Here is a 25881-nt window from a genome sequence, read left to right on the forward strand (position 1 = left end):
TCAAGCTTCTTCATACAAGCCCTGGATGTATCACTTCATTAATGAAATCACTACTAGTGTCAAAATGATAAATTGGGCAAGAATTATTAGTAATAACCTTGATGAGTAGCTGAGAAACTTGGAACAAAGCCTTTTTACATAATTTCCTATGTCATTTACATGCTGGCATGGTGTTACAGATATAAGGAATTGATTTGCAAATGCATTGTGGGAAACAAAGATGGTCAATTCAGGGCATATGATCGGTATCCGCAATTGCATATGCAGGAGAAATCCTACTTCAAAATAGTTAATGATGCATTCCTTATTTACATCACTAGGACACTTCAAGGAGGCACCCGTCAGAGATTGACACAAGAAGCAAAGGATTTGATAAGCAAGTTCCGGTCTTGGTATATTCAATTCCCTAGATTCACATACTTGAGAGTCCAAGGATTCACAAGGTGCCTATACAAACTTCCAAAATGGTATTAGTAGAAGTCATTAGGGAACTAGATACGTTTGGGAAACTCCAAAAAGCCAAGCAGAAGATAGGAGTTTCCTTTCTCATTGTCATTGGAAAGATGTTAGAATCATGTCCATCAGCACAGGCTGATGATAAGGCAGATGTGGAGATGCAATGGTATCCTTTCTCCTTCTATTGACCAAGGTCTAATTTTGACCCCCATTGCCATATTAGAAAGGTAAATGAAAGGAAATACAAAACACAAGATTGACCTTGAGGACTTCTGGGCTAATGCAGATGATGAATATGAAGCAAGAAGACGAATGTGGTCCAAAATACTAGTCAGCATGATCATAACACTTGAACTTTCCTCGTACGAGATCAGCTAGAAGATGATGGAATTTTCGCTCAACCATGCTATGAAGAAGAAAAAGATAAACTACTTCCTGCAACAGATTGGTTTGAATCTGAACTTTTAGATTTGGATACACTAATGAGACCAATCATGAAATTCACCAGGTGGTGGGTAGATCGACAAGTTCAGAAGTTGAATGAGAAAAAGATCTTCTTCACCTATGATTTGATGGGAATCTTTGATTCTCGTTCTTCTGAAGAGGACGAAGTAACACGATATCGAGAAGCTAACAATTCGAAATTCTAGGAGAAAAATTGGAAATTCTAGGAGAAAAAAAGATACAACAAAAAGTTCAAAAAGAAAGAAGCAAAAAACAAATAAAACATCTTCCTCGATCAAAACTTCTTTTGTGGAAGAAGTTGGCTCTTCCACGAACAAGGGCAAAGCTCCAACTACAAATAGTCAACAAGTTGAGATGGAAATTCCTCCTCCAGTTTGTGAAGAACAAAACATAGAGCCTATTCAGCAACTGGTTATCCCTGATGGCCCTGATGATCTAGTAACAACAATGGATGTGGTGCTGGATAATATTGAAGTTTATACTTTGGAGGAAGGTTTTCAAGAAGGAATGATTTCCGCACTCAAGGGAATTGAGGAAAGTGAAGAAAATAAAGAAGATGATGGCATTGAACAACCAACATTACCAAGTTGGTTATTGCAAAGAATGAAAAAGAAAGCTATTGTAGAGGTTTGACTAGTGGACAATTCAATAGAACACTTAGCCAGATTGCACTAGCCTGTGGAAAAGAAGGCAAAGACATATTCCTTGATTCATAAGGATGGCATAGGATCCAGTTTGGTACAGGTGGCAGTTCCAAAGTTTGACAAATCCAAAGAAGACACTGCTCCCAAAGAGTATGAATTAATGACTGTGGACATAGGTCCTACAAAAGAACAAGAAGTCCAGGAGTTGGATTATATAGTCAATGCCATCAAAGAAAGGCTAAGGAAAGAAGTGGAAAAGAAAAACAAACTCAAGGAAGAGAATGAACAACTGAAGGGTATCCAACACTTGGTATATCCTATCAATAGAGAGGAGGGAGCATTCGTTCCACCTTTGATTCTTCCACATTGAAAATTTTGAAGGAATGAAGATGGTAGTTCAAGAGGCCAAAGAATGGATTGTAGAAGTTGCAGATAAGGTTACCAAGTTCGTGGAAAAATTGGCACAAGTCTACGGTTGGGTCTCTTCCTTCATATATTGAATCCAGTGCATAGCTGAATTTTGGGAGGATTTCCAAACTATCCAGGAAAAGACAATTCCATGTTTGAAGGTGTTAAGAGGTATTCATGAGCATAATTTGATTAGTGGAAATGTAATTGATGCAGGAACTTCTTATGACTTCAACACATGGTATCATGCCTTGGTGGATAGAAGTGAAGTCTTGGAGAGAATGAAGAATGATGTTGCCAAAATAGAGGAAACAGTCAAGGTTGTTCAAGACAATGTCCTCATTATAGTTTCTGATGTGCTTGAACAGGAATAAGTTTGAGACAAGGACTTGTATGCGGAGAATCTGAAGGTCAAAGTTCAAAACAACTTTTCTACTTCTCTGAATTTGATCCAAAAGCAACAGTTCAACAAGGCGTCCTCTTTCATGCCTGTTGAAGGTGGTTTTCAAAAGTTGGAAATTGATTGGATGACCACCCTTGTCACATGTGAAGATGAGATGGACTTGATGGAGTAGAAAATTGACTTCTTGCCAAGTGTCCCAATGGAAGAGTTGGGCCCCATAATGTCCAGGCTCATCGAATTTACTGCCAAGGAAAAGGATAAGGGATACCTGCTTCTAGAAGAAAGATGGATTAATTAGTTGTTCATTTCTCAGTGGTCCATTTTGGATAAATATGCTACCTTGGCCTAATTAGGTTTGCTGTTTAATCTTGGTCATTGATCTTAAATCAATCCAAGTCGTTGCTTTTTAATAAGGGTGTCTATATAAACCATCCTCATTTCATTTGTTTCATATGAGAGACTTTGGAGAAATTGTTGTAGTGATACTTCTTAAGTGCTAAGACATAATTCATTGTTCAATTGTTGGTGAATCTCGTCTACATTTGCAAGCTAGCATGGTTTCTTTGCTCTCATTAGAATAGGTCTTATTTCCAAGTTGTTAGATCGAATGAAGGATTTGATAGAATTTTTTAATGTAGAATGGATTTGTTCATACTTTTGATAATTGGATGATTTTCAGTTATTGTGCAAAGTTAGCTTGAACCAGTAAATGAAATTTAACTTCTATTGCTTTATTCATTGTTTAAAATTTTGACGAATACAAGTAATATGAAAATCTTTTGATTCCCTTAGAAGATAGCACCGTTCTTGTGTAGTTGTTGAATTTGGCGAAGTAAGAATTGGATTTGATTCCACTTTTGTAATTCTTTGTCTCTCGAGTTCATAGGATTAGCTTAGTGTTAGAATTATCTTTCTAAACCTCTATCTTTTGCCTTTTTTTCCAAGTCTAATAGAAGTAGGATTGAAATAGAACTCATTGAAAAATCGTACCAAAAAAAGTATGTTAAGAATTAGTAAAATCTTTATTGATTAACTCCTCAAACAATTGTGTAAGTCCCCCTTGAGATTACCATCATATCACAACGAACCAGCTGAGACTATCCTCATGAATCTGGAACCTTGGAGTCGTCTTTGTGATCACACAGTCCATCTGTTTAGCACGTAGAAGATTTTGATCAAGAGAGAATAGGATATCTCTGTGTATTTTATTTTGAGTTGCGTGTGCATAAAAAACACACCAACAAGTCCCTTGTTGAGATGTTACCCTATGTACAAAAGATAGTCCAAAGGTTGAGAAGGAAGTGAAAGCACTCCTTCGACCATATGAGGCAAGGAAACTGCAAAAAAAGAGAACAATAGAGGCAATGGAAGCCCCAACCCCATTTTTCAGTTTTATAGGGTTAGAGGGAGATATGGGGGGCTCTTCTAGGATCAGGTCATGAATATGAGGATTAGGAAGTGTGGGCAACCATAGTTCTAGCTTTTTTGTTTGGCGTAACACTCTTGGTGCGTAACCTTCATTAGAAGGCAATACATGGAATAGAGAATCGCAACATGAGGCAAAGTTAGCATGTGTAAGATTTTGGTACTGCAATAATATTTTGTTCTTGTTTCAACTCCTTATTGGGAACAATTGGTCAATGCATTAATTTTGGTAGGTAAGGGATTCAAGGCCTCAAGTCCTCAAGAGTGGAGAGGACCATTATTGCAAGATGAGGTCCAAAATACACGTCAACTAGTCAAATAAAAGAGGATTTGAGAAAAGAAAGATTGCACCATTTTATCTGAAGGGTTGACAAATGGCATACATAAGACATCAATTTTTTTGTGGCTTTAGGGGGACAACTAGTATTTTTAAAATTAGTTGATGCCTCCAATGAAACGAAAAATACAAAGACCTTGTGCAACATGGTGAATGAGGTGGTGATGGTGGGAGTGATATATATCATCCAAATAGTGACCGACAATGTAGCTGCATATGGGGCAGCTGGTAAACATCTAGAGGTGAGACAAACAATTAATACATAGTTGGATAACCAATATTATCGAAACATAATAATAGGCTTTGTATATTGACTACAAACTACTATTGCCAAAAGTGAGCAAACTAAAAAAAAAGGAAGCTTCCCTTCCCACAATATGTGGTTCTCCGAATCAAAATTCTTGTATTAGTTTACACATCTGTGATAAAAACTAGTAATAGTTTTTTCCCCTAAGTAGGGAGGGAATGACAGGCAGTATATTCGTAGTTTATGTCTGTTTGTTATGATCATCTTGAGTTGCATTTTATGGTGTGTTCAGTATTGTATTGTATATTAGTGTGCTCAATAGTTCAAGAAGCATTTAGTGTAATGTTATGTAACCGCCACACTTACTTGTCACATGGATTCGGAAATTCCTTATTATTAGACACCTGCTTGTTACAACTATGATGGGAGAGGACCTATATCTACAAGAGAACCTAGTATTTTATCATGAAAATTACTGTGAGTGTCTCACTTTCATGCTGTAGATTCTATTTAGAATTTATGATCACCTCCACCTGAGATTATATCAACACTATTAGAATTAAAATGGTGGTACATATTGAGTTTTACTTCTTGTTGACATAAAATATCTGCCTACTGTTGTGCTCAATGTTTTCAACTATCTCCACAGTCCTGTGAATAACTTATTTCAATTTTCAAGGCATATTACTCTTTGAGATGATTTACAATAATCTGAACAAAAAGTGAGTTAAGTTGATTCTACACGTTCTTCTATTTGGTGTGGATTGACGTGTTCTTCTTTATTAGGTTCTTTTGTGTCATTTCTTGTAATTTAAAATTTTCATTTATATATCTTAAGGATTTCAGGTTACGAAGGTTTTGTTGATTTCATTTTTTTCTCCTTGCAAATTTGGCAGGTTGTGCGTTGTTTTGAAGATAATGACATTGTTCACGTGAATGGAAAAATTGATCCAAAATCGGACATAGAAATAATCAATCTAGAACTGGCCTTTTCCGATCTTGAACAGGTAGGGAGTTTGCAAACAACTTATGCATCTAAAGTTTGCTACATTTTATGGAAATGGTTAACACATATAGAATTGGCATCTATTGATTTTTTATTTATTTTTGTTTTGTGAACGGATGTTACATTAATGTAATGGGCAGATGCCCTCAAAGATTAAACAATTTCTCTCCCCCAAATCCACTATTGTGAGTGGTGTTACTTGTGTTTCCCATTTTGATCAAATTACAAGTTTTCCTTTGGTGGTGGCAAGCAAGTCAGACTCTGACGCAAGACATTAAGTGATCAGGACTTGTGTATTTCTATTAGACCATCTAAAATCCTAAAATTTCAGATTCCTGCTTGTAGATCTCTTATCCTTCACATGTCTTAGCTCCCATCATCTCCCACTTGTTGATTGTGCTACTCTATCTTTCACTCAACACATACCTTCTCCATTTTATTATTACTATTACTATTATTATCATCCTCCATGTGATATAATTAGCTTCTGTAACTCTAATATTACCTTAAGTTGCAAATTTGAATTAGAGCTCACAACAGCATAATCTAGAGTTGGAAATTGGCAGGGTTCTTAATTTTCTCTCACCCTCATTTCACATCACTTGTAAATGTAAAGGATTGATTAGCTTATTCCAACGATTGCACAATATCATAGATATCTCTTAACATTAAAGAAAGAATTTATAAATTAATCTGAGGATTAGAAGCATGACACATCTATGCAATTTTTTTTGTCAAGAAGCTTTGTGAACTGTCTTTTTGTTTCACAATCTTGTCCGTTTTTTGTGACTAAACTGGATTGACAAGGGTGTGATAGACCTTGTATTAGATTAGTCATGTTACTGTGGTAGGATAATCTTGACTGAAACTTCTCATTCATTTTAAAAATCCAAAGTTCATCTCCTAGTTACATATGGGACAAGTCCGATTTATTTTTTTGGCATCTGTATTTCAGATTTCCAGGGATTTGTATAAAGGGACTTTTCCTTCATCTATTAGGGGAAATGAGATTTTAAGTTGACACATTTCAACATTTGATGTTGAGATCAGTCTTATTGATGGGGATAGAGTGTTTCTAGGTCTTGAGGATTTGATTTTTATTAGGACATGGGTGAATCTAATTGGTCTGTGGATATGTTTTGAGCATACAACATTTGGTTTTGTTGTAAGATGGCCTTCCATATTCGTGTGCAAGCCTCAAGAGGAACATTGACAACTTGCAGAACTTATTCTTCAATATGTCAAAGGAGCACTCGCCTTAGGCAGTTTTTGTTGGCTTTCCAAAGTCCATAGTTGTGATGTTGTTGGTGTGTTGTGCTCCTACAACTTTATTGTGCAAATATTTGTGTTATGTAATGACTTGTGGCCTCAAGCCTTCTATCGAGTTGCAATTGTATTGCACCAATATATCCATGCAATGTGCTGAAAGTGCTCTCATACTAATCATGCTGCAAATGTATTGCAATGATGTTCTAAGACCTTGACCAAGGCATCTCCAAATCACTATGATTACTTGAGTTCAATGACCTTTCATTCATTTAATTATTTAATGCTGCTATTTTTACTTATAAATCCCTAACCTCAGGTGGGGCATGACACCATGAGAGATTCCATTGCAGAAATAGCTCGGGTATTGAGGGGAATGGATCAACAATGGAGTGTTGCCAGATCAATCAGAATATAGCAGAAGGGAGAAAATGAATCAATGATAGGGTTTCAATTAACCCTCCTATAAAGACATTTTGGGCTACATTTTTACGAAAAAAAAAGAGGAAGAGCCATTCGAGGAGGAGCAACAATTATCATTGTTCTTGGAAGATGAAATGGAAAGGTATCATGCAGAATACAATGCTCTAAGCCTCATAATTTGCCATGACATGATTTTAATTGAGTACTATGAGATTGAGGCATGGAATGCACATAGAAGAGGAAGGAGCTATCATCATGAGCAGCCCCAAAGAGATATTCAACATTGATTGGGTAAGATCACTATACCAACATTTGATGGAACAAACAAGTGTTCAACTAGGGCTTTGCTACAAAAGTTGGATGCTTGCTTTTCATTAAACCCTATGTATGAGGAAGCAATCGAGTTCGGTACCCTACATTTCAAGGGTGTGGTTCATGAATGGTGGTGCCACATCATGGTGACACAATGGCATGGGTCTTTCACAACTCTAGAGGAATTTAGCCAAAGATTGATTGAGAGGTTTGATTAGAAGTACCCGAAGATTCATTTTAGAGAACTAGCATTTTTGAGGTAGGAAGATATAATTGAGCTTCATGTAGCAGAATTTCAAAGGTTGTAGATGATGGTTCTTGTTGACATGGCTAAAATCGTATTGCTACAACTCTATCCGGCCAACGCATAATAGAATGGTCTCGTTGAGTATCCTATTCTCTCTTGAAATAAGGGACCCCTTATGCTGTTTTTAATTGATCAAAGGGGACAACCTCAAGGTTCCAAATGTCAGTTCATGACTGCGGGATAGCTCAACGGTTGATGTGTTTTGCTGGGAGCACAAGGGGACTTACGTTTACAACAAGCTGGTCTGATGCGACTCTCAGACTAGGGAATAAAATCAAAAGGGAAGGGTTAAGAGGCCTAAAAATTAATAAGACTGGTGTGTGAGTAGACAGATTCGACATAACCAATGCCTGCTTGGCCAGGATAACTCACAACCTTACAAGAACGGTGCAATCTTCAAGGGAGACTTAGAAGATTTTCAAACTTCAGGTACATGCCCAAACACCCAATTGTGGCATAGCTTAGTTAGACACCTCCAATTGAACTAAGCACGATTTTAAAGGCTTAGACTAACCATACACAGGGATACACAATCGGCGTATGTCCAATGGTATGAACCCAAATCCATCAAATACCTGCATACCAAAAAGGATCTATCTAAACCTACTGAAGGAAGCCATGCAAACAAAAGAAAACCAAGATAACAAACACCATACTTCAATGTTCATATATTGATTTTGTCTGTCATTATAACAATTTCTGCAACAATTCTACTCTATTCCTAATAATCTAACTACCAAAATCTAACCTTCTATAAAAACTCTAACATGTTCTAATTGTCTAACCCTTTACAATGAGAGGCATCCCGCCTTTTATAGATTTTACAAATTGAACTAGAGGCCAGGATTGACTGCATCCAACAGTCCTGATTTGCCTTCCAGAACTTGGCAGCTTTAACCCATGCCCATTTAATCCTTAGTTATCCTCCCAACCACTTTCTCAACTACCTACAACTATTTGACATTAATTTGGTCAATCAAGTAGTTGGAAATAACTGATCTGTGTCCCCTCACTTTAAATACATTAGACGGGGCCCATAGGTAATCATGTACATTAAATAGTGTAGTTTTTAAACTGATTTTTTGGAATTTCTTCCAGCTGTGCATTCCTGAGAATGCATAGACTTGTTGCATTCTGAGTGTTCTTTTGTCCTGTTGGGATTTCAACTTGTCGTCTGGTGGTGCGCTTCCCCATGCTTCATTTTATCCTTTGTAGCGTGCTCGTCACTGGCAGTGATCTGGGATTGTCGTTTTAATCTTGCATGCTGCATCCTTGCTTTTGACTTTGATTGCAATCAAGTCTAAGCTTTATGTCATCACCTTAGCCCCTCTCGACGTCAATCTGCAAACAATCAATTTCTGCGTGGATTAATCATTTTGAAAAATTAAATAAATTAATTTAACAAATATTAAACTTTAGGCATGCTTCATTTTATCCTCTGTAGCGTGCTCGTCACTGGCAGTGATCTGGGATTGTCGTTTTAATCTTGCATGCTGCATCCTTGCTTTTGACTTTGATTGCGATCAAGTCTAAGCTTTATGTCATCACCTTAGCCCCTCTCGATGTCAATCTGCAAACAATCAATTTTTGCGTGGATTAATCATTTTGAAAAATTAAATAAATTAATTTAACAAATATTAAACTTTAGGCAAGGTCGGGCTTTGGTTGGCGAAGACGAAAGATGCTCGCATTTAAAACAATATAACTTCCCTTGTGTGAAATTAGGGTTTTAAAATGCGACTTTAAAACCTTAAGTTAAAACGCCCCCCTTTACCTATGACAAAAATTGGCCACTTTGCCTTAAATGTGAGATTTTGTTTTAAAACACCCTTTTTGTAAATTTCGGCCAAATGAAACGTTTTGCACGAGTTACTTTTGGCATGGGAATGACCTGTTTTAAATTTTGGGCTACTAGGAGCAAATGCAAGATTTTCTTTTTAGCAACTTCGAAGGTTTAACTCGCAAAAAAACTGAATTTCGGCCGATCTAATCAAATCGTGCGAACTTTGTTTTTATTTCTTTTCGCTAAGATGAGAAAGTCAGGTGTTTTGGCCCAAATGTGAGATTTTGGCCTTCTCATTAAAATGTGCAAACTTTTTGCGACTTTATAACTTGAAATGCCTAGCTTGATGAAACTTCGGGTATTTGGTCTATTTGGTGTGATTTTTTGGTTTGACTTCAAATCTTGCAAAGTATGAATGAAGGGGCGAGCTTTTATTTAATTGCCAAAATCGCATCTTAGGAAGTTCGCACGATTTGACCGAATTAGAGAACTCCTTTGCTTTGCTATAAAAATCGACCCATTGTCTTACAAATGAGCGAACTTTTGTCTTTCTAAATCAAGCTTTAAAATTCTGGCATTTATACCTTTGTGCGAATCTGGTTTTTGGCATGCCCTTCTTATCCTAAAATGAAACTCAACCATATTGGATGACTTGTGTGATTTTCTTTTGCTTGAAAATTTGGCCATTTAGAGCAGAATGTGCGATTTTGATCTTCACAACTTTCGGTTTCACCTCACGCATTCAATCTAAACCTCCGCTTTACATTTTTCAGGCAGTCTGAGTTGCGTATTTCTCCTTTGCTTGTGCGAACTTTGGGTTTTTTTTACAAATTGCACAATTTGTTTTGAACACCCTTACCTAAACATGATTTTCAGGCCATATTGGAAGCTTCTCCGCGATTTTTGGTTTTAACTTTAGACGTCCTTCTGGCTTGCGTGAAACTTCGACCATTTCGTGGATTCTGTGTGATCCTAGGGCTTTACACAGAGCAATCAAAGGGCCCGAGTTTGTTTATTCATCCACTGCTTCAATGAATTTCGGTCCCTTGACAGAAATGGTGCGATTTTAATTTCGTTTTGCTTGAGAATTTCGGGGTTTTCGACGAAGATGCCCGACTTTGTTTCTTTTGAGTGAGCTTCGGGCATATCAGTTACCTTGCGCGATTTTGGAGGGTTCATCTTGCAAAAAACTCGAAACCTTTGAATGTTGGGATGCTTGGACTTAACTGTGTTGATGTTATAGCTAGGTTGGATCCCTTCTAGGGCCAACCTAGCACGTTTAGATGACTAATTGGCCCTTGGCCTTAGTCACGTCTTATATGCAATAATCATAATGTAACGTGTTGGGCACCAAACACAAAGTATTTTATTGTTATTAACTCCTCTCCTTGGAAGCCAACCTAGGTAATTTGGGAGGCTATGTCTCATATGTATTCAAAGCATCATTCATGCTTAATACACAACATTCAGCAAATACATTCTTCAGTCAGCGAATTACCTTCTAAGGACAGCAAACGTAGTTTTAAGGACAGCGAAGTCATCCCTAAAGTCAGTGACATCATCCTAGGGTCAGCGAACCTGAATCAAAGTGCAGCGAAGTTCTCTAAGACAGCGAATATACTTCTTGATCTGCAAATTGTGTTATTGATCAGCATTCATATTGCAGATAAGTTCTTATACTGCTGTTCTGTGTGCTTCAAGTGTTAAAGCACTATTGTAAAGATACTGATTATTGCATAATAAAGATCTGAGATTAGTTGCTGGGTTTTTCACCTCCAAGAGGGAGGTTTTCCTAGGGTATTTTGGTGTTCTTTGTGTGCATTGTCTTAGTTCTCTGTTATTGCTATCTATATTGCTACAGTCTGATCTAAAATTAACAAACTGCGTGATTTTGGTTTAGAAGGTGACCTCGGGATTGGAAGGGATTTTGGCAAATTTGGAGACAGTAAGAAAAAAATGAATTTCACTTTGCAAACCTTCCTGTCTCACTCTGGGCGGACATGGGGGTCCCCTGTCACAGGGGTGTGCTGTGCGAAGCACAACAATTCCAAGTTTGATAAAAAGGAGATTCATAGTGCTATTTGGGGAGGGTCTAGTTGAACCATTGAGGTATTTGATGAAAACATTCGAGCCAATGTCTTTGCGGGATGCCACTAGGAGAGCTTTGAATTTAAAGGATTAAATAGTTGAGAACAAATTTTGCTCCAAAATCCTTCAATTGGGCAATAAAAGTAGCCTTTTTAAAAGGAGTCTCTCAACTTAAGGCACTATTCCCAATCTCAAGAAAGGTTGAAGAATCCAAGAATGATCTTTGAAGGAAGAAATTATGTTTTCCTTGTAGATATCCATGGGAGCTAGGGCATAGATGTTTGGGAAAGGCGCAAATACATTACATAGATGTTATTTCTGATGAGGATTCAAAGACATTAGAACCCAAGCTTGAGATTGTGATTGATGAGATGGTGCATGAGAGAAAGGAGAGTCCTTGGAAGGCATCCTTGCTAGTCTTTCTGGAGCACCCAAATACCATCCTATTCAAGTTTGAAGATTTTTGCAATGTCACAAGGTGATAGTGTTGATTGATAGTGGGGCTACTCATAACTTCAGAGATGGAAATTTGATCTCAAGGAAGGGTTTAGATATTGAAGAGTTTGATGGGTTTAATGTCATGCTTGCAAATGGTCAGATTATTCCTTGTAGTGAGTGAATACAGTAGATCAACTCATCTTTGGGAAGGCATCAAGAGTTAAGGATGATTTTTATGATGAGGGGATATGAGAAATGGATAAAGTTTTCGGTGGTCAATGGCTATCATTGCCGTGGGGAAGTTACTCAACTACCAATCAATGGAGCTCAAATTCAAGGTGGATGAGAAGGATGTGATACTCCAAGGCATATTAAATGGAGCTCCAAGCATGGCTGAAATAATGAAAAGAGAGGTGAGTGTTCAGGAAAACCAAACCATTCAATTCATGGAGAAATTTGTAATGTCCCCTTTCTAGTACACATTTTATGATGTGTCGTTAGCCTATTTCTCCATGGTCCCGTAGGCTAACTAGGACATAAAAGGGATCTTGAAGATTTTTGGCCGAGGCATTTCTAGTTTTAGGCCAATCTGAGTTGATTTGATTCAGTTTTGAGGAACTTACTATTTTTAGTAAGTCATTTGGCTAGGGTAGTGACTCACTTTTTTAGTGCATTCTTGAATGGCAACAATGTCGGTGATGATAGTTGAATGCTGACTAGGTAATTTACTTCGAATCAGAGATGATTATTATTTAATGATAGTTTAAGTTATAAAGTTAAATTAAAATATTTAACTTTATCGTTATTTAATAACTTTAGTGGGACCATAAAGTTAAGTGTTAAAAGTATCAAATGCCCCCTTTCTTTAAAAAGGTATATGGGTGCCCTAATGAGGAGATTATAATATTAAAATAAAAGTGATTGCTATTATCCCTCATTGCCTGTGAGTTGGGTCGACTTCCTTGGAGAGTGAATAAATAGAAGTGTTGAGAGCTCTTTCAGCAGTCTTGGTTGGAGAATTTGTGAGTATATTGCTGGGGTATTTTCTCAAGGGTTTGTAAGGACAAAATCCCTCATGAATGACATTCTCGTTGCTGTTGTAAGATACAATCAGGAGGATTATTGAGTGTTTTCATTCAGGAAACACAAGTGGTCTTAATTGTTGGGTTGATATTTGCAGTCTGGTTTTTGAGCATTTAGGGAAGATTTTGGAGAAGATTGTTAGAGCAGATTTGAGGACATTGGTGGAAGCCAAAAAAATAAAAATAAAATATATTTCTACAATACCATGCTACAGTAACTTGCTACAGTGTCGTTGCTTCAGTAACTTGCTACGGTACGTTGTTGCTACAATACTTTGCCACAGTACGTTGTTACAATACTTTGCCACAGTACGTTGTTACAATACTTTGCCACAGTACGTTGCTACAGTGATTTTCAGATTTTCAGTCATTTAGAGTGCAATTCAGGTGGATTCTGTGAGCAGCTCAAACCAAAGTATTGCTGCATTTTCTGGGTATGTTGGATTTAGATAATAGGGGTTATTTTATGAACTGGGTTGTCAGTTTTTTTATTGAAAAATTGAATATTTAAGCTTGCAGAAAAAATTGGAAGTTTCAGCAGTGTATTTCCTATGTAATGTTCAAATTTTGCAGAGTTTAAATTAATGCAATATATTCTATTTGCTGCAATATATTGGTATGAAAAAACATTGAATTCATCATCAAAACCATTTGCAAAAAACATGATACAAACATTACAGACAAACCAAAAAAAGGGGAGGTATAAGGGTGTATGTTACAAAAATTAAGTATCCACTTCGGGGTAAGATACTCAATTTGTGACAATGTTTGGCCCATTTTGAATATGTTCATGGTGGCATACCAAAGATGGCTACCCAATGGGGTATTGGCAAAACAAAAACTTCAGGGTAAGTATCATCAGCATAACATGGCTGTTCAGAATCTTGGTGACAAGAACCACGGCCTATGGATTGATATTAGTGTTGTTTCCCACTCTTCCAGCTTTCTTTGCCTTCCATTGGCATCCACAAAGGAGTTGTTAATCACAACAAGAATACATATCCTACTTATTGCCATTGAGGAGATGTTTGCAGCCGATATGACATGGTTTCCAGCCTTTATTATTCTGATTTTGGTAAGGAATTTTGAGTATGTTAACTCCTGCAGCCATCTTCTATTGTTGATTTTAACTGCTGCCCAGAGTGTGGTGATGAGAAGAATTTCACATAACACAACATGAGCATTGGAATACTTGTGCAAAATATCTTCAACAAGACAGGAGAAGGATGAATGGTGACGACAACAGGACTCCCACCGGATAAAGATGCAGTCGTCATGTGAAGAGATGACTGACAGTGAGTATGCCCCACATCGCATCACATGTGCCTGTTTGAAGGTATGCTACACAAATAGGGAAGCCACATGAGTGCATTGCATAATGCAGATGACAAGGATCCACTACCACCGGTAATTGGAGCTTATCTCCTATTATGCATAGTGTGCATCATAGTTCCGTGAGATAAGGAAGGGGAGGTAAAGGCAGGTATTTGAAGGCTCACACCGGATCTATCGGTGAATCAAAGGAATGCCTCAAGTGCATAAGAATCAAGGATATGCATTGGACCGACAAAGAAGGCTTGTTGAGCTGCCGGTACAGATGAAGAGTGAGGGGTTTGTCACTTTGACAAACTGGTTGAGATAAGGTTTGAGCTGATCAAAAAGAAGGCAAGGCTGAGCGGATGCAAACAAAGGAAAATGGCCTGATTGAAGATGGAGTCTGTGGAAGGTTGATGACATAGTGTCATCAAGGTGTTTACTGGTATGTAAGTCCACCGGTAACATCGACAAGGTGCAAATGTAGAAGACTTCTCATCTGATGAAGATGTGCATAAGGTAGGTTAGCAAGAGTGCTAACCGGTTGAGTGTTGCACCAGAAGAGAAGCAGAGTGCAAGGTTGATGACAAACCAGTTTGAGGGTTTAACTGGCAGGGTTAGTAAGCCGGTAGATGAACCTGGAAATGGAGTTGGTCCGTGATCCCATTCATACCGACACAGATGACCTAGCAGAGGTGGATGTCGACATGAATGCCACGTGGAGATGAGGTGGCAAGCTCGTAGAGGTCGATGAAGTGCCATGTAGGGATAAGTGTTTCTATAGGTGTGCATTTAATATGGAACCCATGATTTGTGGATCGGATCAGAGGAGTGCGGCTTGAGGAAGAATGATCGACAGAGAAAGATCAGGGAGTTGTTGGCGCTTGGATTGAAGCAAGGAAAACAGATTGCAGGAGGACCACGAGAAGGAAACAACTGAGATATTTATGGCGTTTTGACTGATGCAAGTCGATATACAGGACCATGTTTGCTAAGTTTAGAAAACGTGTATTGGAAGGCATGTTAATGGTGGTGATGTGCAGACAACTGTCTAGGGGATCAGATCGAATGAGATCTGATCAGATTTGGTTTGCCTTGAGGTTAATAAGGAAACCCTAACCTCAAGGCAAACCCTAACCGCCTGAGATTTGAATTGGCTTTTGGCGGGAAAACCAGTATATAAATAAGGAAGCCAAAATCATTGAAGGTTGCTGTTGAAGGAGAGTGTTGCTGCATGTAAAGAGAAATCAGTTAAGTGCTCATCAAAGAGATAAAGAAGAGACTGAGTGTGAGGGAGAACCAGGTTGAAGTATTCAACCGACAGAAGTGCAAAACTGGTAGTGTCCATACCGGCAGAGAAGAAGTGAAGGTAATTGTAGAGAAGATAGTCATAGAACTGGCAGAGTGCAGTACAGGTAAAGAGTAGCAGAGCAGCGGAGAGAAGAGGCAACTAGCAGAGAGAACCGACAGAGTGTGAACCGGTAGTGAATTGGACAAGAGATCCAGCAGAGAGATTTGAAGAAGTGTTACAAAATTCATTTGTAAGAAGAAGATAACTTTGGTATCAAAATATGTTTTTGTATTCATTGAGTTGTAGCTCCTTGGGTTGGTGCCCTAAATCAGGGGTTAGTGCTCCTTGGGTTGGTGCCCTAAATATTGTAATAAGAGATTCATTGTGAGGCTGGATTGGAGTAGTAGTCTCCAGCCACATTTCTCACTGAGATTTTTCCCATCCTGGGTTTTCCTCGTATATGCTGGTGTTATGTGATGTCCTTTTGTGTGTGATTGCATTTGTGGTGATCTCCTCTCTAACCGATAAGTTTGCATTGAGTTAGATTTGATAACCGGTATACTCACATAGGATAGTTAAAGGGAAAAGTTTGGGAAACATTGATTCACACCCCTCTCAGTGGTGCATTGTGTCTAACATACTCTACATCATTGATGGAAGACATCAATGCAATATAACTCAAAAACTTCTTAAGGAGATAACTCACTTGGCAAGAAGCCTTTGGTGCACCTAGTTCTTGTGCCTCCTACAATGTTTGAGGAACCCATCTAGGATTCATGGTTGTTTTAGTAGGTAATGAGGTAACTAGTCCTCTACTGAAACTTACCTGAACTGTATTTGGTTCTATTGTACTCTGCAAATCAACATTTGAGAGAGCAATCTGCTCACTCTTTGCAACATCCATTGGAGGCTCTTGAAATTTAGAGGACCCATGACTCTTATCAAACTTCATGTTGCAACTGACAGCTATCTTTCACCATAGATGAAAAAATATGCAAACAACCGTTAACTCCCGATTTATTGTGAGTAATTTATGGCTGCGATTTAATGTGCAAAAAACTCTTGGGTGAGCATTTTGAAAAAATCAGGGCGATTATTGGAAAAATCGCAAAAAATCAGGAGGAAAACTCAAATAATTCTTTGGTAATGATTTGTTAGGTATTCTTTTACTGAATAGTTTCATGCAATTGATTACATAACCTTGCACCTCGCCACTTGTGAATCAAGTAGTGTAACTATATACCTATCCACAACAAGTTAAAAAATAGGTGCCTTCAAGGTATGTGGCATCTCTATGGGAAGAATGTGAATCCTTTGGGTGTATGTGTGAGGAAAACTTCAGTATGGTGTTTTTGCATGGTATGGTAGTTTCATGTGGAAGCCTTATGCTTCTTGCACCATGTTCTTGAAGGTATGGTGTGAAGGTTGACAAAGTTCATCAATGCGTATGAGATGAGCTGAAAATTTTGAAAGGCTTTGTGTGCACATGCCAATGCCAACTATTGAACAAAGAATTTATTTTATGGAAGATGTGAAGTAGAGGAGAATATTAACTCTATAGAAAAGAGATTTAAGGAATGCAAATCCTCTATAATATCTATTGAACTGAAATTCATTTAGAGGTTGTGCTTATTTTTTGGTAAATGATATGTATTTAATTCAATCTTTGATTAATATATGATGGAAATCAGTAATATGTTTTACAAATTCAGTGTATGTGTTTTTTTCAAGAATATTTTAAGAATTATATATTTTTAAATGTTCGATAAATTTGCCGAGTACTTGCCGATTTGTTCCCGATTTTTTGCCAAGTCCAGAGTTTTCAAAATTTTTGGGCCAAAAGAGTTATTGCTAAGTAATAGATTTTCCTCTTTGTCTAACACAATGATGAAACATGAACCTGGTTATCCTTGGAGGACTCACTGTATCCCACAAACACACCCACTAAGCTAGAGGGTTCAATTTTTGTACTCTTCTTTGGTACATGAATGCACACATGACTCCCATACACCCAAAAATGAGACACATTAGGTTACTTTGTTGTGAAGTCTTCCTTTGGGGTCTTGTCCATCAACACACTATGAGGACACTTGTTTAGAATGTGTTGTGACCGTTTTCACACATCACCGCATTGCAAATGGGGACCCTCTCCTATCCTGCTTTCTAGGGTTTTTGTTAGTGCTCGTGGCCTTCCGCTTCGAGTTCTGCTCATTTCTGTCAAGTTTTGAATGGTTTGAGTCCCAGGGATTGAAAGTCAGTTTTTGCAAGCCAAGTGATAACAGAGTCCAAACACCATCAAAGTGCCTAGAAAGGCCAAAGGACGAAGATCGCAATTGATTTGAACGAATTTGAACTTTCTATTTTTAGAAAGTTTGTTTTTTGCTTTTTCCTATTTTTTAGGAAGTTTCGTTTTTGGCATTTTTAGCCCAATCCCCTGTATGGCTATTTTTAGAAAGTTTTCCCTATTTTTTAGGGATGCCTGCTTTTTGCTTTTTCGGAGTGGGGACCTAGGGTTTGCACTGATACCACTGACCTGCTTCGATCGCGATCAAGAATTTCCAAGTTTTGACCTAAGAAGCTAAGTTCCTACATTTTAGGGGTCATGATGCTTCAGATGGTTTGCCTTAGTATGGATTTCAAATTTCAAATTAATCTTGGTTAAAATTGAAGAAATTGTGGAATTTTGAAGTTTTTTTCCAAATATTTTCTTAAGTCTGGCTAATGATTGATGGTGAGTGTTATGGCAGGTGATGAAAAGTCCGCCCAAGGTGCTAACGATGGAGAAGCCTAAAAGTCCACCCTCTTGAGGCCTTCCAAAAGTCCGCTCTCTTGAGGCCTTCCAAAAGTTCGCCTTGGTGAAGTCATGAAAGTCCGCCCTGAGAGGTATCTCAAAAGTCCGCCCTCTTGGTGGTCACTCAAAACTCCGCCCTATGCAAAGAGTCACTAGGAAGTCCACCTTGGTGATCATGTCTTAAACTTTGCCTATGGTCATGAACAAGTTAAAGTCCACCATGAAGTTGGAAGCTCAAAAGTCTGCCCTCCATGAAGTTGCCAAGCCTTCAAAAGTCCGCCCTATGGATGAAGTGAAAGGTAGTTTAAGGCAAACAAAAGTCCGCCCTCCTTGATGAAGTTTCCAAAGTCCACCTTGGAGGTAGACTAAAAGTCCGCCCTACTGGGTGAAGCCTCCAAGTCCAAACTTTGCCCTAGGTGCTGATGAGTGGATGCTCCAAAAGTCTGCCCTATGGATGAAGAAAAGGTGTTCAAGGCTAGAAAGTCCGCCTTAGGGTGAGGAGATAGAAAGCATGATGATGAAGGTGTCTTCAAACTCCGCCCTATGCAAAGAGTCTTCAAAGTCCGCCCTTGGAGATGTCTTCAAAGTCCACCCAAGGTAATGATGCATGACGATCTCCCAAAAGTCCGCCCTATGGATGAAGTGAAAAGGTGTTCAAAGCTAAAAGGTCCGCCTTAGGGTGGGGAGATAAATAGTGGAGCCTAAGAATCAAAAGTCCGCCCAAGTAATGGTCTTCCAAAGTCCGTCCTACTTGGAAGTAATCACTCAAAACTCCGCCCTATCCAAGGTGATCATAGAGATGCTTCGAAAGTCCGCCCAAGCAACAAGAAAGATGCTTCAAAAGTCCGCCTAAGTCAAAGGTGAAGCCAATACTTGCTGAAGTATTGAGAATAAGGAAAATTCTTTGGTGATGTCATCCAAATCTTCATGGAATTTGAACTGAATCCCAAATTAGAAAGTTTCTAGGAAGATATTTGAAAGATCAAGTTCGGATATATAGACTAAAATCAATTTAGAAACTTGCATGAGAATAAGGTTTTCGAACTTAAAGAGATGACAAGCCAACTGAAGTATAAAATGGAAACTTTCTTTGTGGATACAATGGACTGAGGATGAATTAGAAACATGAATTGGAAAAGATCTGTGTGTTTCTAATTGCAGATTTGAACTTCATTACAAATACATTCTTCACTTCTTCATTCTCACACAAAAGTTCGAATTTTCTGAGCAAGCTAAGAGAAATATTGAGAGTTATTTTGCAGATTGAGGGTCATTTCGAAGAAGATTTTGTAGATTGGAGGTGTTGCAAGGTGATCTCTTGCAGGTTGAGCGAACTTTTTAAGTAATTTTAATCTATCACCCTCATTCTTATCAAGTATCTGCGGATTTTTGGAGTTGAACCAGCTGATAGAAGGCAGATTAGTCAAAACTTTTGTGTTTTTTCTTGAAATTCCTTCTATCTTCTCGCCTTATTCTCATTCATTCGAAGGTGAAGTTGGTTTTAAAGGCAGATTTATTATATTTTCTGAGTTTTCCAGATTCGTTGGAGGTGATTTTTGTGGATTTATCCAAATTTTCAGTAAGAAGGATCATTTTTTTTAGACTAAATGGGATGAGGGTTTTCAAAGTTATAAAACCTGGTTTTTGGATTGCAATCATAAATGTCCCTAGAGTGGGGAGTTTACATGTGAAAACTTCATTTTCATGGCTAAGTATGAAAGTGAAGTAAAAGCTCCAAGCACTTAACCATTCGCAACCTCGAATTTTTAATCTAGGTTCTGATTTCTAACTTAAGCTTCATGTTTTTTTGCAGATTTCAGGCATGATGAAGTTACAAGTAGACAAGGATGCTCCTCCTGAATTGGGGATGAACTCAAAATGGAAGAATATCAGCGATACCAACCTTGGGCATATCAATTTGAGGGAGTTCAAGAAGCGGATGTTTGGCTTAGATAATCTTGTGCCTATTGTGACCGTGCGAAAGATGATGAAGAGTGGTATCGTGCACGCTGTCGACTTTCTCCCTACCATGCAGTGCACAGAGTTAGTAGCTGAGTGCGCTAGGTACTACAACCCTGTTAGTAGAGATATTGTCGCACCAGATGGAAGAGTGTTGACAAACATCAGTGATGAGGCCATAAGGGAAGCTTTCAGAATTCCAGAATATCATAATGCTTTATATGTAACCAAGGATGAGGCTGATCGAATGTATCAAGATCATTTGGAGGAGTACGACGCCACCGTCAATCATTCTTGGCTGGACAAGCCAAGGAAGGGTGCCTCCAGACTACAGAGGAAGAGCTTGGTAAGGGCGTATTTCAAAGAGGATATTGGAGATATGATTGTCTTGTTGAACAGGATAATGGGTAATCCTCAAGGGGCTCCATTTGAGCCTTGGATGTATTATTTCATGAACGAAATAATGAACGGAGTCAAGTGATAAACTGGGCTCAAATGATAAGCGATAACTTGGACAACCAGTTGAGAAATCTGGAGGTGGATAGGACCTTTTACATGAGCTCATACTTGTTCTATTCTCTCACTAGAACTTACAGATACAAAGGCCTCACTTGTAGAGGGGAAGTGGGAAATAAGTAGAATCAATTTCTTGTCTATGACTGTTATCCCCAGCTTCACATGGAAGAAAAGTTTCATTTCAAGAGGGTAAATGATACATTTTTTATGCACATCACACGAACACTGCAAGGTGGATTGCATCAGAGACTCTCTCAAGAGTCTGTGGACTTCATAAGCAGATTCGGGTATTGGTATATTCAATATTCGAAGTTCACCTATATCAAAATTCAGGGGTTTTTTGAATCTCCCTATAAGCTCCCACCCTACCCTACCAACCGAGTTGTGCTACTGGAAGTTGTGAGGCAACTAGAGGGCTATATGACATTTCAAAGAGATAGGCAAAAGAAGGCAAGAACCTCCTCTTTCACGATTGGAAATGGACTAGAGACGTGACGGTCATCACAAGCCACCGCCACTGCAGAGAAAGAGCTGGCTTGGTACCCTTTCTACCAGTACAAAGCAAGAAAGAATTTTGATCCATTCCATAAGATGAAAAGGGTAGAAGGGATGACGTTCAAGCACATAGCTGATTTGGAAGATTATTGGGCTAATACAGCCAATAGTTTCGAAATCAGGAGAAGATTTTGGTCAAGGATTCCCTTGAGTATGGTGAGAGCAACAGAAGTATTCAGAGTTGCTGATCAAGGAGAAGACAGTCCTGAGCTTCTTAGTCGGGCTTTGAGAAGATGATGAATGAGCCACTGGCCTTGGTTGATTGGTCAGAAGGAGAGAGGTCAGATTTGGCAGACCTCATGAGATTAGGGGTCGAATACTCCAAGTGGTGGACATCTGAGAAGACAAAACAATTGAAGTCCAAAGGCGTTGCCCCAACTTATGATTTAATGGGAATAGATGACTCTCTGTCCTCCAACCCTTGTATCTCTGCAGGCAATGCTCGGAATCTAGAGAGTTTTGGGTCCCGGAAAAGGAAGGAATTAGTTGGAAGCTCTGGAAAGGCCAGAGGAAAGAAAGTTGTTGGGGAGAGACGTGAGTCTAACGAAGGTCATTCCATTTTGAGTGCCGCATCTGTTGTGTCTGACCAAAATGCAGTTGAAGAGCAAGAGATGGACGCAGATATGGGGAATAATGAAGTAAGAGTGCCTTCTCCTACGATTGAAGAAATAATGAGAGAAGCTATCCAAAGCTCGGATAAGGAACAGGTGCTTAATAAAACCACAAAAGTTGAAAAGCCTGAATCTCCAGTAGTTTTCCTTGATGGTATAGTTACTGGTCCAGGAGGGACAAATGATGGATTTGATCAAAATACTGTGGAGCAGTCAACCGTTCCTGATTGGTTGAGGGAAAGGATAAGGGCTAAGGTCCCTAAGGAAACCCATTCTGAAGAGAATACAACAACATTTCTGGCAAAGGTGAATGAACCAGTCATAGTTAAGCCACCTAAGACAGCTAGAAAATTCTCTTTGATTTAAAGGGATAGTGCAGGGTTTAGGACAATTCAGATAGTTGTGCCAAAGGAAGGAAAAACTCGGGACAATATTGTCCCAAAGGATTATAAGGTTACTATCGTAGAGTTGGGTAAGCCTATTCAGGACCAAGAAGTCCAGTACTTTGACGACTCTTGCAACATCCTCAAGGCAAGGCTAGCCAAGGAGAAGGAGAAAAGAAGAAGGTTGAGGAAGAGAATCAGCAGTGGAGGAAATATGTTCTCCATCTAACCAGGCCACTCAACCATGAGATACCAGTCACCCCTCCGCAACCTCTTCAACAAGAGTCAATGAAAGATTATGAGGACATGAAGGGCACATTCATGCAAGTTGAGGAATGGATCTCAAATGCTTTGGCACGTGCTGACATACTTGTAGAAAACCTAGTATCAGCACATGAGTCGGCTTTTTCATTGGTCAGCCGAATTCAGGACTTAGCTGCAAATTGGGAAGATGTTGAAGAAATCCAAGATGAAATACTTCCACTATTGAGGGTTATTCGAGGTTTGTCGAAGCGAAGCTCGGTAGATGCAGGTGTCATTCATGTTGGGGATAGGTATGATTTTAATACCTGGTATTATGCTTTGGTCACCAGGATTGAAGTCCTAAAGAAATCCGAAACTAAATGTTTTGAGACAGAAGAAAGTGTTAGAGAAATTTTGGGTAAGGTGTTTCATGTAGCATCAGAGATTTGGAAGAAAGAGGGTATACAAGAAAAACACCTATAGTCAGAGAACCTAAGAGCCAGAATTTAGTCGAGCTTCTTCAAAGACTCGGGGATGATTGATAAGGGTTATCTCTTAAGGATTGCAAGTTTTCTTCTCATTGATGAGAACTTTCTTGCCCAGGTAGTTGAGTGGGAAGGCATCCTCGCCACGTGTACTGATGATGTGAACATCGTCGACTTCCAGATTAGTAACCTGCCAAGTGTCACTATGGAAGAGGTTAGGCTCATTATGTCACAGTGTATTTAATCGTCTGCAACCTGTCCTGTAGTACCATCCGCGCAAGCCGCCACCTCTCCAAAACCTCTGCCTCAAATATCTTCCCACATATGCTGCTCATTTCCTTGCATTAACTCCACCACCGACTTGGAGTAATTGTTCGTCACCGTGTTTCCCTCATGTTTCACATGAGAAATTTTAAATTTTTTGAACATTTATAGCAAATGTTTAGTGACTTTCACTAATTTATCTAGCTTCCAGTTGTTGAGACATAGACCAGCTAGGGCTCGAACCTAGGACCTTCCATATGCTGCTAGAGTGCTCTACCACTAAGCTACCCTGCCTGTAGTACTATCCACGCACTTATCCAGTAGAGCTAGAATCCTCTTTCCTCTTTTGACCCTTTCCTAGTCCCTCTTTCTTACTATGTTTCCTCATCATCTCAATTTGGTCTATATTTTGATTCCCTTACACTTTGGCTAAAGTAGTTTCCAATCTAGTTTACTCCTTGATGAAATTTTCGCAAAGCTTCTTGAAAGTGTGGAGCTTTTCATGACAAACACCCCAAACAAATGGGTCCTAGGAAAGAGAGAACCCATATAAAGCTAGGGGCACCAACTCATCACCATCCTCTTTTAACCCAACAGTGGCGATCTAATCTCAAAGTTTACAATTCTTTATTAGACAATTGACCACTATGTTTGTTTTGCTTGTGTGTGGAGGATTGAGTTTTTTCTTTAGTAGCATCATACAAGAAATGTTCACACTCTAATATAGAGTGGTCAAAAGACATCATACGTCTTCTTTGCTGTTTCTTCTCTACATGGAATATAAGTTGATTTTCTTCGCCTTGGCCAACTTTTTGTTATGTTAAATCAATTGAGTAAGTTTGATGGAGGTGTAACTTGTCTATAGAAAATTACAAAGATGAACCTCCTGCATTATATGTGTAACTTTTGTCTATAGAAAACTACAAAGATATTTTATATGCTAAGCATTATGCTGTGAAATCGTTGAAAAATCTGAAAACAAAATACATTACATCCCATTATCTTCAAACCTGCAAATCTGAAGATTTATCTCTGCAAACAAGAAATCCTTACATTCTCAGAAATATGCTTGACAAGGGAAATAGTGAAAATTTGGAAAAAACCAGTGAGGGTTTTTACAAAAAACCATCTAATCATACAATGGCAGAAAAGTCACCAAATGCAAAGCCCATGAACTGTTTTGTTTGGCAAGAGTGTTCTAGCAGCATATATAATACAATAATTTGTGTGTTTAAACTAGCAACAAGACTGCAGATAAATTTGTTCTCATATTTATTATTAAATAATATGCAACTTGACTGTTATAAGAAATATAAATCAACTATTGCCTCTCTCTTCCTCCCCCCCTAAATAAAAGAAAATTGATTGGTAAAAATGTATAGCTTATAATGACTTGTTAATGAAAGATGAATGCATTAATAACCCTTGGGGATGAATGAGAGGATAGGATGTTCCTAATTCAACGTTGAAGCAAGATTCACATTTGGCTAGAAGACAACTATGAAAATTGAACAATGGAAGTGAGCCCTTCAACCTAGAGGAAGATGAATTAGCAAATTATGCTGGTATTAATAGAACCCCTCCATGGCAAGATAAATCCTCTACTAAGGGGCTCACATAAACACATAGAATGGAAGCAAGGATTGTGGAGAATCCAAAGGTCAAGTAAATTCTTCTTTCTAATCAAGCTAGAACTCAAGCATCTGCTTATCTCATCATAGGAATGGACTTAGGTCACAAAAATGGAAGAATTTCTTACATCCTTATCCCCTCTTCGATCAATTTTGAAGTCAATGTTCGAATTCCAAGACATTGCTTTATGCCTCCCTCCCCGACACATGGGCTATCACACCTGGTCTAACCTACTACTCAACATCTACCCTAGCTTCTCTTCATTGATGCGATGACCATTATGGAGTCCTTTCTAAGCACCAAGAAACCAATGCTTCTTCTCTGCTGTTTGCTAGTGATCGACATCACCTAAGAAATGAAAAACCTCATTGAAATAATAGAGGAAAAAGGGGTGCATAAAGCTTATCTAGACAATGTCCTCTTCATTTTGCTTCGCGATGTTATGAAACAATATAAAGAAAATGAATCTAGTATTGTATGGGTTGAGATATCGAGGAAGGTTCAACAAAATAAAAAACATTTAGAAGCCAATGGTATGCTTATTTTTGATTGAGCATGTAGGCAAATTGTGGTAACCATAGATTGAAAACTCATTGACTACTACTCGCCGCAATTTGTGAGCTTTTGAGCTTGCCATGTTGAGCTGACTTGGACTCATGAGCCAAGTCATGTTGAGTACTCAACAAGTTTTTGTTGAGACTTGGCCATATTTCACACATACTCCTAAGTTTTCTGGTTAGACTCACA

General features: G+C 38.5%; 1 protein-coding gene across 7 annotated transcripts in view; it reads left to right on the forward strand.

The window, feature by feature from the left end:
* LOC131063956 (uncharacterized) overlaps positions 1-25881 on the forward strand; it is a 176597-nt gene that overhangs the window by 59873 nt on the left and 90843 nt on the right. For all 7 annotated transcript variants that reach the window (XR_009111190.2, XR_009111188.2, XR_009111189.2 and 4 more), the window contains one exon: positions 5282-5392. Coding sequence is in view for 3 of the 7 variants with exons in the window: in XM_057997959.2 (XP_057853942.1) it covers positions 5282-5392 (111 nt within the window). In the remaining 4 variants the exon portion in view is untranslated. The remainder of the gene's footprint in view (positions 1-5281; positions 5393-25881) is intronic.

The sequence above is a fragment of the Cryptomeria japonica genome, chromosome 11, assembly GCF_030272615.1.
Source record: "Cryptomeria japonica chromosome 11, Sugi_1.0, whole genome shotgun sequence".
NCBI lineage: Eukaryota > Viridiplantae > Streptophyta > Pinopsida > Cupressales > Cupressaceae > Cryptomeria > Cryptomeria japonica.